Consider the following 18,556-nt stretch of genomic DNA (forward strand, 5'->3'; position numbering starts at 1 on the left):
GCATAATTCTTGGAGACCGCAGACCGGCAATGTGTGCTGTATGCCTCAGCAGCGTATCACCTACAGCAAGTCTTAGGGTATGATTTACATTCCGTGGGCTCATTACACAGACCTGCCCCTGCATTAATGTACAGCATGTATAACCTCATCACCCACTTGCACAGCATTTCTCCTGTATATGGGATCTTGCAAGTCACCATGCTGTACACTGATGGAGGGGCAGGTCTGTGTAATGAGCCCAAGGAATGTAGCTAGATGGCAATTGGTGCCTACACAAATTTCTCGTCATTGGCTCAGACGATGTGTTCGACTAGCTCCCAATAATGTGGTGCTGCTCTGGAGCTCCTTTAACTTTGTGTTTAAATCCTTTTGCAAGGGCTAATCACAGTTATGCACAATACAAAGTGCTCTAACATATCCAAGCATTATCTCTCTACTCTTTTTTTGTAGAGATTTTAGTTTTCTTAACTCTCTTTTTTTACGTTTATTTCCAACTCAATTTGTTATTTTTGTCAAACTATTATTTTTTTTTTTACTATCCTTCATATAAAAAGAGCAGGTGTTATATGTGTAAAAAAATATTTTTCAATAATAAAAAAAAACAAAAAAAACTGTTAAATGTATCTAAGGAACAGAAAGTGTCTGACTGTGTGCAGATGGATCCTGGGACCCTAGTGCTCATTGGCTGATAGGAATAGCTCCCACATAAAAAGTAGGTTTATTTAAAGTGAAGGTAAAGTTCGATTGTTTTGAATGAAATCCTATACATATCAATACAAATAAATGGCACTTTCATTCATTAAAATTTATATTTTTACTTTGATCCTTTGTTATCTCCGTTTTTATTTTGCAGCTCGCTATCTCATAAATCAGCCCGTTATTTTTCTTTTTTTTCTACATGCTGGTCACGTTTTTTCACCAGCCAATTGACTTTCTGGCCGTTAGGCGGCCGTCATTTGACGTCAGCATGGTCTTGGACAATATGCGCATGTGTTAGTTTTTTTTTATCACACTGACAAGGCGAGCGTGGCCCCGCTTTGCGCATGGTTAATACAAACTGAGTTGTAAAACACACAGGACGAGATTACCGCATGCGCATTGTTGAGCATCAGCGAGTTGATGCGCATGCGCAGTTTGTATACTCGCCGTGCACGAGCCTTGTAGACACGTATAGAGCGGGTGGGACCGCTCTATACATCACAATATCAAAACTCAGGAAATGGCTAATGGGAGGAGTTTCAAACAGAACGGTAGGGAAAAAACAAAGCCCGATATTATATAAATAATTAATATTTTCAAAAAAATAACTTAGCGACTCTGTATTTCATATGCTTAAAAATCCAATACTGCAAAATGAACGCTGTAACTTTACCTTCACTTTAACACAGGAAAATCACTGTAATACATTTTAAAACCTCTTTTAGAAGAAGAAAAAAAGTATTATTATGTAAATTTAAGTGAGCAAGGAACAGTTGTGGTAGTTATTCACAAAACATTCCTTATGACACACACACACACAATACTTACAATTTTTTTATCCGAAGCAATAAGGTTTGAAGGCAGAAAAGGACGTCTAGAAAATGTATTGCGGAACTCCAATAGCTGCAGTACTCTGCCCTGCAAATGATAAGAAATGCACCAGGATTAAGTAACTGTAAATGTATCGCAAACGTTGGAAGTTATAAAATTAGAACCAGCACATTTCCCAGAACCCAGTCTCTGGGCACTCTCTGGTAGAGATAAGTCATTGTCTTGTGAAACTGTCTAAATACTTTTTCCTTAACACTATGTGATCAACAGATTTTCTGTAAAGGATGTTGTTGTGAAAGGCACCTTCGGATCTAAAAATTACAGCTACCAAGATGGAAGCTTCAGGTGACTTCCAGATATGCGAGATTGGTGCTCCTAATTGTGAGTGAGACTTTACCTGTATGTGTAAACCCTTTTAATAAATTAGAGTATGTAGATTGTGCCACAAAATGTCCCTTTAAAAAGGGACAGTATACAGTAAAATTGTTTTTCCCTTAATGTGTTTCCAATGACTTGCCAGCAGCAGAGTAGAAAATGATACATTTCTTATTTATGTTCATCTTTGTATATGAAATAGCCTGGTTTTGTTATTTGGCACAACAAACCACCAAAAATGGGTTAAGCCTGCAGGAAAATGAGATTTTATCACTTTCTGTATACACAAATGCTTCCTTGCCTTATCTCTGTCTGTTTACCAAATCCCAAATACTTAGAGGGAACAATTGGAAATTCACATTTTATTACTCATCTTTCCTACCTCCCACTGGGAGTGTAATTTATTTTGCTGGCTTTATTCACACAGTTTTTCTATAACCTATACATAAGTATAGAAACGTTCAGTATAGGTAGGAATACCACAGACAAAATCGGCTATTTAAAATGCTGTTATAAAAAGGTAAGGAAGCTATTTGTAAAGAATATAATATTCTCCAGAAGGTGAAATGGATCATTGGGAATAAATTAAAAGGGGGAAAAATTAGGGTATATGGACTCTTTAAGTGGAGGGTATAGATGTGTAAAACTAGCTCACAATGTTGTCAGGTATAGAAGGTGCCATGTTTCTCACACACACACTAAACAGGAACGCTCACACATGCTGAACTGAGAATGCACAGAAATAGCACAGAGTGCAGTATCTACATACTCCCAACAAAGAACCCTTATACATACATACATAAACTAACAGAGGATGCAGCAACCTGTCACAGACATACCAAGGGGATGAAGTAAGCTACCCCACACCGAATTCAGTGGATGAACTGTGCTGCCTAACACCAGCATGCAGGAAACAGCTTTCTCACCATAAAAAAAATGCAGAGAGGATATCATCAAACAATTAGCATTATAGATGCTATGATCTCTCTCACATAATGCACAAGAAGCCGTATCCTCTCTCGCACAGCAAAGTGGATGTAGAGCAACATGGCTTTGAATTTTCAAAGCAAATGTTGCTTTATTTTACAGTCCAAGGACAAGATACACCTTGAAAATCCTTGAATATTGTGTTATATATCTGCTCTTAACTGTCCCGGTGGGGATATGAGTTCCCACAATTACTTTAAATTTGTAATAATTAAAAAAAAAAAAAAAAAAGGGTGTCCTGCCCACAGTCACATTGAGAAGCATCTGTCTAAACCCCTGCCACCATACAGACATGGCTCCTTAGCGGTTTTGGTGAAAGTATTATGGTTTTAAAAGCATTTTGGTAATTTATTGTACGTACCAGTACTTTAATAAATAACAGCGGAAATTTTACTTCAATCTCCAAGTATGCAGAAGGGGGGATACGCATAATCATAAATCATACAATTAGTTCCTAATTTAAACAAATAATTGCTCACAAAATGTAATAACATGAAACATCTTACATTTCTTCATATATACAGATTCATGCTACGTATGTTAAATGGATCACAAATTGAAAGCATTTATAGGAGACTTTTAAAATGCTGTCTATTGTTCTACACATCATTTTTTTGCATGGACTATTGTGATTTAAATAAAATATAATCTTATGTGTGGCTCCAGCAAGAGTTATACCCCTGATCTTGGGATTAGTACTAACTCTTAGGTGGCAAATTTCAATCTCCCTGGTCTCGTCCGACCAGGGAGATTGACAGCTCCTGCCCGCGCATGATTGGCTGTGCACAAAGCTAAATTCCACCAGGGGAATTCAGCCAGCCAGAGGAAAGCGGCGGTAGACAGGGGCGCGTATATGCGCCCCGGTCAGTGGCAGCTTGATAAATCGACCTCAAAGTACGCCTACAGGCAGAAATATTTAAATGAGTTGACTTGCTGGCTGTTCATGCTTGTGAAGTAATCAGTAAGGTTATCTGCTAATCATTCAGAAGTCTTCACCCAGAATTGTTAAAAGGGATAGTAAACCCAAAATTTCTCATTCATGATTCGGATAGAACATGCAATTTTAAGCAACTTTCTAATTTACTCCTTTTATCAACTTTTCTTCGTTCTCTTGCTATCTTTATTTGAAAAGGCAGGAATGAAAGCTTTGAAGTCTATTTTTTGTTCAGTACCCTGGATAGGGCTTGCCGATAGGTGCCTGCATTTAGCCATCCAATCAGCAAGCGCAACCCAGGTTCTCAACCTGAAATGTGCCGGCTCCAAAGCTTTTATTCTGCCTTTTCAAAAAAAGATAGCAAGAGAACAAAGAAAAAAAATCATAGAAGTAAATTACAAAGCTGCTTAAAATTGCATGCTTTGTCTAAATCAAGACAGGGTTTAGTATCCCTTTAACCTTAGCTGATAACTTTACAAGCTTGATGATGTGCAAATGACTTCTAAAGACGTTTGATGATCATCAAATGACTCCAGGATGATCTGTAAAGTAATCCTGTTTGTCTTGGGTATGCTTCCATCAGACTGCCAGATAGCACAGTATGATTCATCACTCCAGAGAACATTTCCACTGCTTCAGACTCCAGTGGTGAGGAAAATTACACCACTCAAATGGACACTTGGTATTGATGATGTCCTTTGACAGTAGCATGTTTAAAGTCACTGAGCTCTTTGGTGCAACCAATTGTACCACCAATGTTTGCCTATGGAAAATGTAAAGCTATGTGCTGGATTTTATGCACCTGTTAGCAGTGGGTAGGGTTGCCACCCGTCCCTTGAAATACGGAATCGTCCCGTATTTCAGGTTAAAATACTGCGTCCCGTATTGAATCAATACGGGACGGGGTTTGTCCCGTATTTGAAGTTAGTTACTAATTTTCTTCCTGCGCTGCCTGCGACTGACTACTTAACGCAACTTGTCTCTGACTGACTGCTGAGAAGAGTCCGTCCTGACTCAGACTGTGTTACCAGGGAAGCTGTTGTTACCACTACCAGCCTGTTGAGGCTGCGAATGGTTTACTGGCGCTGTGATGTTACCAGGGAAGCAGCTGAGCTGTGGAGGCTGCGATGATTGGTTTGCTGGCGCTATCATCTGTCACTGTCAGAGTCTCTGACTTGTATCTGGGTCGGAGTTTTTTCACTCACGCACAGGCACAGTGTCAGTTCACTGTCAGTAGTTGGCTAAGTTGCAGAGTTGCAGACAGTCTTCAGAGTCACAGACAGTCTTCAGAGTCAGAGTTGCAGACAGTCTTCAGAGTCAGAGTTGCAGACAGTCTTCAGAGTCAGAGTTGCAGACAGTCTTCAGAGTCAGAGTTGCAGACAGTCTTCAGAGTCAGAGTTGCAGACAGTCTTCAGAGTCAGAGTTGCTTGTCAGACAGTTGCACTGCGTGGCACAGCGCACAGCACTACTTATATATTAGCTGCCTCAGCCTCTCAGTCCTACTAAGCCTCCTATATAGTAGCAGCACGGTAAGTTAGTCGGTAGTTAGTTACCTGAGGCACACACGACACACCTGACCTGCTGCTGGCATCCCCTCCCGGGCCCTCCTGTCCAGTCAGCTAAAGACAAGTACTAATACTTATATAACTAGCACTGATGATAAAGTACTAATACTTATATTATAAGTGGTATGTTCGCATATATTTTCTGGTCAGCTTTGGGTACAATATATTAATAAACTAGTGTGCCCCTTTCACTGTGATTGGTCATATATCTGAAACATTATCACCTATTTTTCAAAATTCTAGTTCCCAATGTCAGATAAAAATTGTCAAATCTAAAAAGGGTTCTCAAATGTATGATAACTTAATTAATGATAGAATAATCTAGTGCCATTATATTGTGTAAAGAAAGATTTAAAGGAGGTTATATTTCAGTAAGTAAGTTATTGCTCTTTATCAATTTGCTGTCTTATAAGCACTATATTGTCAAGATCTTGTGACAAAAATAAGCTTATGTAAATTAGTTATATTTCGAGCGTATGACCGCTTCTTGTGATATCAAGCAATTCAGCGGCACATCCGTGTACTCGGTCTGGTAACCTGTTATTTAGTTATCAAGTGCACCGTTAGCCTTAAATGTTTAAACCTTGACAATAATTGGGTAAGTATAGAGTAAATATCTTTGTGCAAATTATTATACAGTAGGTTTAAGCAGTGCACCTCTGTGTTCGGGTTACACTGCTGTACTATAGACCCCGGTACTTGAATCAGTGTACTGGATTGGCAACAATTTCCATCCTAGCTCAGGCTCCAATACGAGCAGACATATTCTTAGTTAAATATCCACTAGAATACCGGGTCCCCACACTTGCGTAAGTATCAAATGTTGACTTTAATAGTAGTCAGGTAATTGTTATTAAGTGGGTACTTCTATTGGTCTCTGAGTTAATTACAGTATAGCGATCTGATGAACAAACACATACACACTAATTTAAGTTATATTCTAATAAATCATTCATTCTACAAATTGATTTCTGATTTCAAGGCACACACACCTGACCTGCTGGCCTGGCACCCCTCCCTCCCCGGCCCCTCCTGTCCTGTCACCATTACCGTTAGGAGCAGAGCTCCTGCCATAGCATGCTCGTTACCGTACCCAGGCTAGCTGTTATGCCTCGCTGTCCTTCATTTATTGCTATGGCGAGTCACTTTATTGAACTGTCCAATATTTGATCATTTCTTTCATTCCATATAAAAATAGTTATAAATAACCTGTTCAGTATCTATATACACAATGTGTGTGTAGTAAATATATATATATATATATATATATATATATAATACTGTGTGCAGGTGCTTGTGATTACCATACCTATAACATGTAGATCAATAGCCATGTATAAGTACACAGTGTGTTGTGTATATACAGTCTGTGTAATAACTATACATTACCGCTAGGAGCTCCTGCCATTGTATGCTCGTACCCAGCTGTTATGCCACCCAAAAGGCATTATTCATAACAGTTCTTCCCACTCAAATACAGTCCGTGACATATTTTGACCTAGTGTCAAAGGACCAGTAAACACAGTAGATTTGCATAATCAACAAATGCAAGATAACAAGACAATACAATAGCATTTACTCTGAATTTCAAATGAGTAGTAGATTTTTTTCTAACAAATGTTAAAGTTATGTATATTTCCACTCCCCCTGTACCATGTGATAGCAATCAGCCAATCACAAATGCATATACGTATAGTCTGTGAATTCTTGCACATGCTCAGTAGGAGCTGGTGACTCAAAGTTTAATTTTTTTTTTTGTGTTCACATTTTGTTAATGGGAGTAAATTGGGAAGTTGTTTAAAATTGCATGCTCTATCTGAATAATGAAAGTTTAATTTTGATTAGAGTGTCCCTTTAAGTTTTGATTTACTTCTGGCATGTCATTGTCATCGGTCCTGTGATCATCATCGTGGTCCAGAGGGGTGTGGCCCCCGCTGCGGCAGGCGTCCCTTATTTTTTTGTATTGAAGGTGGCAACCCTAGCAGTGGGTGTTGCTGAAACAACTAATAATAATTAGTAGGAGTGTCCACATAGTTTATGTACCATATATGCCGTCTTCTAATGCACGCAGATTTGTTGTATATTGTAATTTTATAAAGAATATACAAGAATGCAAAGTACTTTACTATATACAGTGAATAGAAACCATTCGCGCACACAATGTTTGGGTCCTATCTCACTCTCATACACACGCTGTGTAGTCTGTACATAGACACATACGCACACTCTGTCAAAGGTAGAACGCCATAAATAAGCTCTCATCTCCTCACCTGGAAACTGCTGGTCGCAAACTCTGTTCTATGCCTCCTCCTTTCAGGCCTTTGCAGTGGGTGAGCTGTAGCATCGGGGATCTCGTATTCGAACTCCGATCCGCATGGAGACAGCCGAAATCTCGCTGCATTACTATAATGTGCCTCCGCCGAGTCATCGGTGAAAAGAAACAAAAATCTAGGAACATCTGCAGACATTTTGGAGACCAACAGCTTGCGATGACGTCACAGAGCTTCAAACTTCCCGGATTAAACAATGTGCTTATTGATTGGATTCAACCAAACAAGGCTCTCCTCCTCTGGTTACTGATTGGACAAAACGGATGTTGCCTAGGAGACACACAGGACGCTTGGGCATTTTTAGAATGATCATCCAATTTATTTGAAGCCCAGTAAAACAGATCGGTTATTCACATATGGTTAGTTTACAGTATGTAATAAACTAATTCATGTAAAGTGTGTTTGACTGCTTAATACGGTCGCAAGCATTTTACTGGCGGCGGCCTGTAGGTCAGATTATTATATATTATTTCTTATAAAATGCACAGATACAAATCGATTGCAGAAATTTAAAAGTGAAATACAAATTAAGATCTCATATAACGGTTAGGTTAGGAAAATAGGACGAAGGGGAAAAGTAGCCAATCTTATACAATTCTGGTGATTGGGGAAAGCAGTAGGTGGGGTTTTGAGCAAACACCCTTCTTATCAGCAATGTACCTACATGGGCCCTCATGTAAAGACCATTATAAAGTCCACTGCGTGGGAAACCTATGTATCTATCAATTTCAAATACAGTGCCAGAAAAAAAATGTATAATCTAGTTATTGGCAGGAATGTTAACAAATAATTTTAAACATCAGGGTTAAAATCACAGTTCTCTGTGTATTATTCGTTACCAAGGTAGTAAAATCACTGCTTATTGTGTGTTAACCAAAGTCAAGGAGGTGAAACCATTGTTTTGTGTGCAATCAGCAGCTAAATGAAGGATAAACTATTACTTGTCACTAAGGGGTAAATCACTGCAAAATTTGTTAAAGGGACATTATACACTAGATTTTTATTCGCATAAATGTTGTTTTGTAGATGATCGATTGATATAGCTCATATCGTTTTTTTTCTTTAAATGTATAGTTTTGCTTATTTTTAAACAGCATTGCTCTGGTTTTCAGACTCTTAACAAAGCCCCAAAGTTTTAGGAGAATAATGATGTATACCTACTCCAGCTTGCTCCTGTTTCTGTAAAGAGTATTTCATGGGGGGGGGGTCTGCTATTTCTCACTTGCACTGGGTGTTCCTGCCACCTTTTCAACAGAGCCAAACTGACAGCTTCTAAGTAAGTTTTTAAACAGTTTTATACAGGATTTTTATATCAGTGTCTGTGCATCTTATTCTTTATAGTAGTGTCTATTACATGCAGTTATATGAAAATGAGTGTATACTGTCCATTTAATGACAGCCTAAGAGATAGATCACTGCTCATTAGTGAAAAAACATAATTTATGTAAAGAACTTACCTGATAAATTCATTTCTTTCATATTGGCAAGAGTCCATGAGCTAGTGACGTATGGGATATACATTCCTACCAGGAGGGGCAAAGTTTCCCAAACCTCAAAATGCCTATAAATACACCCCTCACCACACCCACAAATCAGTTTAACGAATAGCCAAGAAGTGGGGCGATAAGAAAGGAGCGAAAGCATCAAAATAAGGAATTGGAATAATTGTGCTTTATACAAAAAAAAAATCATAACCACCACAAAAAGGGTGGGCCTCATGGACTCTTGCTAATATGAAAGAAATGAATTTATCAGGTAAGTTCTTACATAAATTATATTTTCTTTCATGTAATTAGCAAGAGTCCATGAGCTAGTGACGTATGGGATAATAAATACCCAAGATGTGGAACTTCCACGCAAGAGTCACTAGAGAGGGAGGGATAAAATAAAGACAGCCAATTCCGCTGAAAAATAATAATCCACAACCCAAAACAAAAGTTTTAATCTCAATAATGAAAAAAACTGAAATTATAACCAGAAGAATCAAACTGAAACAGCTGCCTGAAGTACTTTTCTACCAAAAACTGCTTAAGAAGAAGAGAAAACATCAAAATGGTAGAATTTAGTAAAAGTATGCAAAGAAGACCAAGTTGCTGCTTTGCAAATCTGATCAACAGAAGCTTCATTCCTAAACGCCCAGGAAGTAGAAACTGACCTAGTAAAATGAGCCGTAATTCTTTGAGGCGGGGATTTACCAGACTCTACATAAGCATGATGAATCAAAGACTTTAACCAAGACGCCAAAGAAATGGCGGAGGCCTTCTGACCTTTTCTGGACCCAGAAAAGATAACAAATAGACTAGAAGTCTTTCTAAAATCTTTAGTAGCTGTAACATAATATTTCAAAGCTCTTACTACATCCAAAGAATGTAAAGATCTCTCCTTTGAATTCTTAGGATTAGGAAACAATGAAGGAACAACAATTTCTCTACTAATGTTGTTAGAATTCACAACCTTAGGTAAAAATGAAGTCCGCAACACTGCCTTATCCTGATGAAAAATCAGAAAAGGAGATTCACAAGAAAGAGCAGATAACTCAGAAACTCTTCTAGCAGAAGAGATGGCCAAAAGGAACAGAACTTTCCAAGAATAAGTTTGAACCTATGCAGAGAATGCATAGGTTCAAACGGAGGAGCTTGTAAAGCCCCTCAGAGCCAAATTAAGACTCTAAGGAGGAGAGATTGACTTAATGACAGGTTTGATACGAACCAAAGCCTGTACAAAACAATGAATATCAGGAAGATTAGCAATCTTTCTGTGAAAAAGAACAGAAAGCAGAGATTTGTCCTTTCAAGGAACTTGCAGACAAACCTTTATCCAAACCATCCTGAAGAAACTGTAAAATTCTCGGAATTCTAAAAGAATGCCAGGAGAATTTATGAGAAGAACACCAAGAAATGTAAGTCTTCCAGACTCGATAATAAATCTTCCTAGACACAGATTTACGAGCCTGTAACATAGTATTAATTACAGAGTCAGAGAAACCTCTATGACTAAGAATCAAGCGTTCAATTTCCATACCTTCAAATTTAATGATTTGAGATCCTGATGGAAAAAAGGGCCTTGAGATAGAAGGTCTGGTCTTAACGGAAGAGTCCAAGGTTGGCAACTGGCCATCCGAATGAGATCCGCATACCAAAACCTGTGAGGCCATGCTGGAGCCACCAGCAGTACAAACTAACGTTCCATTAGAATTTTGGAAATCACTTTTGGAAGAAGAACTAGAGGCGGAAAGATATAGGCAGGATGATAATTCCAAGGAAGCGACAACGCGTCCACTGCCTCCGCCTGAGGATCCCTGGATCTGGACAGATACCTGGGAAGTTTCTTGTTTAGATGAGAGGCCATCAGATCTATTTCTGGAAGTCCCCAGATTTGAACAATCTGAAGAAATACCTCTGGGTGAAGAGACCATTCGCCTGTATGTAACGTCTGGCGACTGAGATAATCCGCTTCCCAATTGTCTACACCTGGGATGTGAACCGCAGAGATTAGACAGGAGCTGGATTCCGCCCATACAAGTATCCGAGATACTTCTTTCATAGCCTGAGGACTGTGAGTCCCACCCTGATGATTGACATATGCCACGGTTGTGACATTGTCTGTCTGAAAACAAATAAACGATTCTCTCTTCAGAAGAGGCCAGAACGGAAGAGCTCTGAAAATCGCACGGAGTTCCAAAATGTTCATTGGTAATCTCGCCTCCTGACATTCCCAAACCCCCTGTGCTGTCAGAGATCCCCATACAGCTCCCCAACCTGACAGACTCGCATCTGTTGAGATCACAGTCCAGGTTGGACGAACAAAAGAAGCCCCTTGGACTAAACGATGGTGATCTATCCACCACGTCAGAGAGTGTAGTACATTGGGATTTAAGGATATTAATTGTGATATCTTTGTATAATCCCTGCACCACTGGTTCAGCATACAAAGCTGAAGAGGTCACATGTGAAACGAGCAAAGGGGATCGCGTCCGATGCAGCAGTCATGAGACCTAGAATTTCCATGCATAAAGCTACCGAAGGGAATGATTGAGACTGAAGGTTTCGACAGGCTGAAACCAATTTCAGACGTCTCTTTTCTGTTAGAGACAAGGTCATGGACACTGAATCTATTTGAAAACCCAAAAAGGTTACCTGTGTCTGAGGAATCAACAAACTCTTTGATGAATTGATCCTCCAACCATGTCTTTGAAGAAACGACACAAGTTGATTCGTATGAGATTCTGCAGAATGTGAAGACTGAGCAAGTACCAAGATATCGTCCAAATAAGGAAATACCGCAATACCCTGTTCTCTGATTACAGAGAGAAGGGCACCGAGAACCTTTGAAAAGATCCTTGGAGCTGTTGCTAGGCCGAACGGAAGGGCCACAAACTGGTAATGCTTGTCTAAAAAAGAGAATCTCAGAAACTGAAAGTGATCTGGATGAATCGGAATATGAAGATATGCATCCTGTAAATCTATTGTGGACATATAATGCCCTTGCTGAACAAAAGGCAGAATAGTCCTTATAGTTACCATTTTGAATGTTGGTATCCGTACATAACGATTCAATATCTTTAGATCCAGAACTGGTCTGAAGGAATTCTCCTTCTTTGGTACAATGAATAGATTTGAGTAAAACCCCAGACCCTGTTCCAGAACTGGAACTGGCACAATTACTCCAGCCAACTCTAGATCTGAAACACATTTCAGAAATGCCTGAGCCTTCACTGGGTTTATTGGAATGCGAGAAAGAAAAAAATCTTCTCGCAGGTGGCCTTACCTTGAAACCTATTCTGTACCCTTGTGAAACAATGTTCTGAATCCAAAGACTGTGAATCGAATTGATCCAAATGTCTTTGAAAAGTCGTAACCTGCCCCCTACCGGCTGTGCTGGAATGAGGGCTGCACCTTCATGTGGACTTGGGGGCTGGTTTTGACTTTCTAAAAGGCTTGGATTTATTCCAGATTGGAGAAGGTTTCCAAACAGAAACCGTTCCTTTAGGGGAAGGGTCAGGCTTCTGTTCCTTATTCTGACGAAAGGAACGAAAACAATTAGCAGCCCTGTATTTACCTTTAGATTTTTTGTCCTGAGGCAAAAAAGTTCCTTTCACCCCAGTAACAGTTGAAATAATAGAATCCAACTGAGAACCAAATAATTTATTACCTTGGAAAGAAAGGGAAAGCAAAGTTGACTTAGAAGACATATCTGCATTCCAAGTTTTAAGCCATAAAGCTCTTCTGGCTAAAATAGCTAAAGACATATACCTGACATCAATTCTAATGATATCAAAGATGGCATCACAAATAAAGTTATTAGCATGTTGAAGAAGTTTAACAATGCTATGAGTATTATGGTCTGACACTTGTTGCGCTAAAGCCTCCAACCAGAAAGTGGAAGCGGCAGCAACATCAGCCAAAGAAATAGCAGGTCTAAGAAGATTACCTGAACATAAATAAGCTTTCCTTAGGAAGGATTCAATCTTCCTATCTAAAGGATCCTTAAAGGAAGTACTATCCGCCGTAGGAATAGTAGTACGTTTAGCAAGAGTATAGATAGCCCCATCAACTTTAGGGATTTTGTCCCAAAACTCTAATTTGTCAGATGGCACAGGATACAATTTCTTAAACCTTTGAGAAGGAGTAAATGAAGTACCCAAATTATTCCATTCCCTAGAAATTACTTCAGAAATAGCATCAGGGACAGGAAAAACTTCTGGAATAACTATAGGAGGTTTAAAAACCGAATTTAAACGCTTAGTAGATTTAGTATCAAGAGGACTAGACTCCTCCATATCTAATGCGATTAAAACTTCTTTAAATAAAGAACGAATAAATTCCATTTTAAATAAATATGAAGATTTATCAGTGTCAATATCTGAGACAGAATCTTCTGAACCAGATAAATCCTCATCAGAAACAGACAAGTCAGAATGATGACGGTTATCTAAAAATTCATCTAAAATATGCGAAGTTTTAAAAGACCTTTTAAGTTTACTGGAAGGAGGAATAACAGACAGAGCCTTCCTAATAGATTTAGAAACAAATTCTTTTATATTAACAGGAACATCCTGAGCATTAGATGTTGAGGGAACAACAACAGGTAATGGATTATTACTAATGGAAATACTATCTGCATTAGCAAGTTTATCATGACATTCATCACAAACTACAGCTGGAGGAACAGTTACCACAAGTTTACAACAAATGCACTTAACTTTGGTAGAACCAGCATCAGGCAGCGTCTTTCCAAAAGTAGATTCTGATCCAGGGTCAATTTGAGACATCTTGCAATATGTAAAAGAAAAAACAACATATAAAGCAAAATTTATCAAATTCCTTAAATGACAGTTTCAGGAATGGGAAAAAATGCCAATGAACAAGCCTCTAGCAACCAGAAGCAATGAAAAATGAGACTGAAATAATGTGAAAAAAAGGTGGAGACAAGAATGACGCCTACATTTTTTGGCGCTAAGAATGACGCCACATCCGGTGACGCCGACATTTTTGGCGAAAAAAAAGTAAAAAAATGACGCAATCACGAACAACTTCCGGCGTCAATTAGGGCGCCGGAAATTACAAAAAAAAAATTTGCGCCAAAAATGACGCAATAAATAGAAGCATTTTCAGCCCCCGCGAGCCTAACAGCCCACAGGGAAAAAAGTCAATTTTTAAGGTAAGAAAAAATGAACATTCATATGCATTATCCCAAATAATGAAACTGACTGTCTGAAATAAGGAATACTGATCATCCTGAATCATGGCAAATATAAGTTTAAAGACATATATTTAGAACTTTATATATAAAGTGCCCAACCATAGCTTAGAGTGTCACAAAAAATAAGACTTACTTACCCCAGGACACTCATCTACATATAGTAGATAGCCAAACCAGTACTGAAACGAGAATCAGTAGAGGTAATGGTATATAAGAGTATATCGTCGATCTGAAAAGGGAGGTAAGAGATGAATCTCTACGACCGATAACAGATAACCTATGAAATAGATCCCGTAGAAGGAGACCATTGAATTCAAATAGGCAATACTCTCTTCACATCCCTCTGTCATTCACTGCACTCTGAGAGGAAAACTGCGCTCCAGCCTGCTGCAAAACGCATATCAACGTAGAATCTAGCACAAACTTACTTCACCACCTCCACGGGAGGCAAAGTTTGTAAAACTGAATTGTGGGTGTGGTGAGGGGTGTATTTATAGGCATTTTGAGGTTTGGGAAACTTTGCCCCTCCTGGTAGGAATGTATATCCCATACGTCACTAGCTCATGGACTCTTGCTAATTACATGAAAGAAATATTGCATTCTATGGGCCTAAAGTATAGCATCGGGAAGAGGTCTTTGTGTGAACCCACTTTCTTCCCATGCTTCCTACAGGTTAACTATTTTTGTGGGGGATGGCTACCAAGCAACCTGTCAGTTACAGTCCGACATTGGTTCTCAGATCAGATTCATGACCCTGCAGTTCCTATCAGCCACATACACTGAAGATTATGTCAGCCTGCCAAGGGTATAACTAGACCTCACTGGGCCCCATGGCAAAGGCTTTGGTAGCCCCCCAATTAAACAATTTCTGTCTGTTTGCCATAAGAAGAAGCTGAGCCTTCAGCCACATAGAAGAAAGAGGAGCTGCTTCTCTGAGGTTATGAGTATTCATTCCCCAATAGTCTGTGCCAGAGGATATTGTTATGTATTAGTATTGTGTACACAGCAGCCAATCAGCAGATGGCAGCATTATGTAACTGTGTTTGTTACAAGTTCCGTGCCGTTTAGTTTTCTGGTTATTATTGTTTGTTTAATGTTAAACACTACAGAAAGGAGTTTTGTTTATATAAGTATAACTCTCAAACTCTGATAACATTAATATACAGTTCTCCTCAGGGCCTTTTTAAAGGGCACATTAACCAGCTGATTCTACTGACCACCTTGCTAAACTTTATTATTATTATCAGTTATTTGTAGAGTGCCAAGAGGTTCCGCAGCGCTAAAGACATGGGTCTAATATGCAAGGTGACAGTTATGGGAGACAAAGGATAGAGGGCCCTGCCAGGAGTTTTACTGTTGTAAATCATCTCTCATGAAAGTGATCTACAAAGCAGCTAGGCTCATAGGCTTACATGCTAAGGGGGCTCAAGGGATAGCTAAAGGAGGAGAGGGACTAAGATAGGAAAATGTTAGTGTATATTATATGCATTTCTAAGCAGTAGAGTCTTTAAGGAGCGCTTGAAAGTTTGAATACTAGGGGAGAGTCCTGTAGAGCGGGGAAGAGCCTTCCACAAAATAGGGGCCAGCCTGGAGAAGTCTTGTAGATAGTTATGTGAGGAGGTAACAAGAGAGGAGGTCATGAGCAGAGCAAAGGGGATGGCGAGTATCTGGAGACAAGGTCGGAAATATAGGGTGGAGCAGTGTTATTGAGAGCTTTAAAAGTTAGAGTCAGGATTTTATGTTTTATTCTGGAGGTTTGAGGAAGCCAGTGGAGCGACGTAAGGAAGATCAGCCTGGCAGAGGCATATATTATAGATTGTAAGGGAGATAGACGACAGCTAGGGAGGTCGGGGAGGATGGAGTTGCAATAGTCAAGGCAGAAAATGATTAGAGAGTGGGTTAAAGTCTTAGTTGTGTCTTGTGTGAGGAAGTTTTGAATTCTGGAGATGTTTTTACGGTGGCAAGAATTGGCCAAAGACTGGATGTGGGGAGTGAGAGATCTGAGTCAAGTGTGACACAAAGACATCGGCATGCAGGGTTGGGGTTATGAAGTTATTAACAGTTAGAGAAAGTTGGGGGGTAGTGATTTTTTAAGAACTGGGGAAAATAAGGATCTCATTTTTTGAGAGATTTAGCTTAAAGTAGTGAGAGGACATCCAGGATCAAATATTAGAAAGACAGTTAGTGACATGAGTTAGTAAAGAAGGGACTAGGTCTGATGCAGAGATGTAGATTTGGGTATCATTAGCATACAAATGGTATTGAACCCCATGGGACTGTATTAAGGAAACTAAGGAACCTTTAAGCCAATATTAAAGGAACAGTCTAGTCCAAAATAAACTTTCATGATTCAGATAGAGAATGTAATTTTAAACAATTTTCCAATTTACTTTTAACCAATTTTGCTTTGTTCTTTTGGTATTCTTAATTGAAAGCTAAACCTAGGAGGTTCATATGCTAATTTCTAAGCTCTTGAAGGCCGCCTCTTCTATCAGGGCATTTTGACAGTTTTTCACCACTATAGGTTGTTAGTTCATGTGTGTCATATAGATAACACTATGCTCACTCACGTGGAGTTCAGGTGAGACAGCTCTGATTGGCTAAAATTGATGTCTGTCAAAAGAACTGAAATAAGGGGGCAGTTTGCAGAGGCTTAGATATAAAATAATCACAGAGGTAAAAGGGTATTTATATAACTGTGTTGGTTGTGCAAAACTAGGGAATGGATAATAAAGGGATTATCTATCTTTTTAAACAACAAAAATTCTGGTGTAGACTGTCCCTTTAAGTTAACATTAGTTAATATGAAATGTTTAATAATTTTGTTGCTCAAATTATTATAATTTAATCAGTGCATGCTAAATTATTTATTTGTGCATTGGACTGCTTAAAGGGACAGTCAAAAATAAAGTTCACGATTCAGATAGGGCATGCAATTTTAAACAACTTTCCCATTTACTTTTATCATTACATTTGCTTTGTTCTCTTAGTATCTTTTTTGCAAAGCAGAGACGTATGCTTAGCAGTAGGCCCTTTCTGGAGCACTATATGGCAGCAGTTTTTCAAGAATGTTATCCAGTTGCAAAATCACTAGATGACAGCACAGTTTCTGCCACATACTGCTCCAGATGCCTACCTAGGTATCTCTTCAACACAGGATATCATCTGAACGAACCAAATTTGATAACAGAATTAAATTGGAAACTTATTAAGAACGGTATGCTCTGTCTGAATCACAAAAGAATATCTTTGGGTTTCATATCCCTTTAGGTAACATTTATAAATGATAGAAAATGTTATAATATTGCAAAGTAGTACACTGCACCCACCAAGACTACTTCATAACACCACCTGCCTGGCAAACTTTCCTGTGGAGAACACTATGGGCTAGATTACAAGTAGAGCGCTAAAGTATCGTGCTCCTGCAAATGAGTTCAACCTCGAGTTCAACATTTTGCGGGCGCACAATAAATAACCACCCATTACAAGTGGCTGGTTATTGCTACCGCGAGCTCGAGGTCAGACCTCTGGTTAATTTTAAAAAAATGCCCCAATTGCCTCCAAACTTTGTTTGTTTCCATTATTAAGAAAAAAATATAATAGCATCTTTATATTTTATATATATAGATATATATATATATATATATATATATATATATAACCACATGAAGCAGTTTATTAAATTGGCAGGTGTGGGGTGTTTGGGGGAAAAAAGCACTGAAAAATTATTTTACATAGTGGAAAGAAAACTAATTATGATTTACCAGATAATTTCCTTTCCTTCGATACAGGGAGAGTCCACAGCTACATCCATTACTTGTGGGAATACAGAACCTGGTCACCAGGAGGAGGCAGACACACCCCAGCCAAGGGCTTAAATACCTCCTCCATCCCCCAGTCATTCTACTGAGAGAACAAGGAACAGTAGGAGAAATATCAGGGTAAAAAAAGGTGCCAGAAGAAAAACTTCAATTTATGGCCACCCACCAGAGAGCACGGACGGGAGCTGTGGAATCTCCCTGTATCGATGGAAAGGAAATTATCTGGTAATTTATGTTTTCCTTTTAAATACAGGGAGAGTCCACAGCTGCATTCATTACTTGTGGGAAAAACATAATTTATGTAAGAATTTA

General features: G+C 38.9%; 1 protein-coding gene across 1 annotated transcript in view; it reads right to left on the reverse strand.

The window, feature by feature from the left end:
- C2H5orf34 (chromosome 2 C5orf34 homolog) overlaps positions 1–7,859 on the reverse strand; it is an 83,813-nt gene extending 75,954 nt beyond the window's left edge. Inside the window, exons 1-2 of the mRNA XM_053699682.1 lie at positions 7,662–7,859; positions 1,528–1,617 (exon numbers count right to left, since the gene is read on the reverse strand). Of these exons, the coding sequence (XP_053555657.1) occupies positions 1,528–1,617; positions 7,662–7,859 (288 nt within the window). The remainder of the gene's footprint in view (positions 1–1,527; positions 1,618–7,661) is intronic.
- Positions 7,860–18,556: the final 10,697 nt, after the last annotated feature.

The sequence above is a fragment of the Bombina bombina genome, chromosome 2 (assembly GCF_027579735.1).
Source record: "Bombina bombina isolate aBomBom1 chromosome 2, aBomBom1.pri, whole genome shotgun sequence".
Lineage (NCBI taxonomy): Eukaryota > Metazoa > Chordata > Amphibia > Anura > Bombinatoridae > Bombina > Bombina bombina.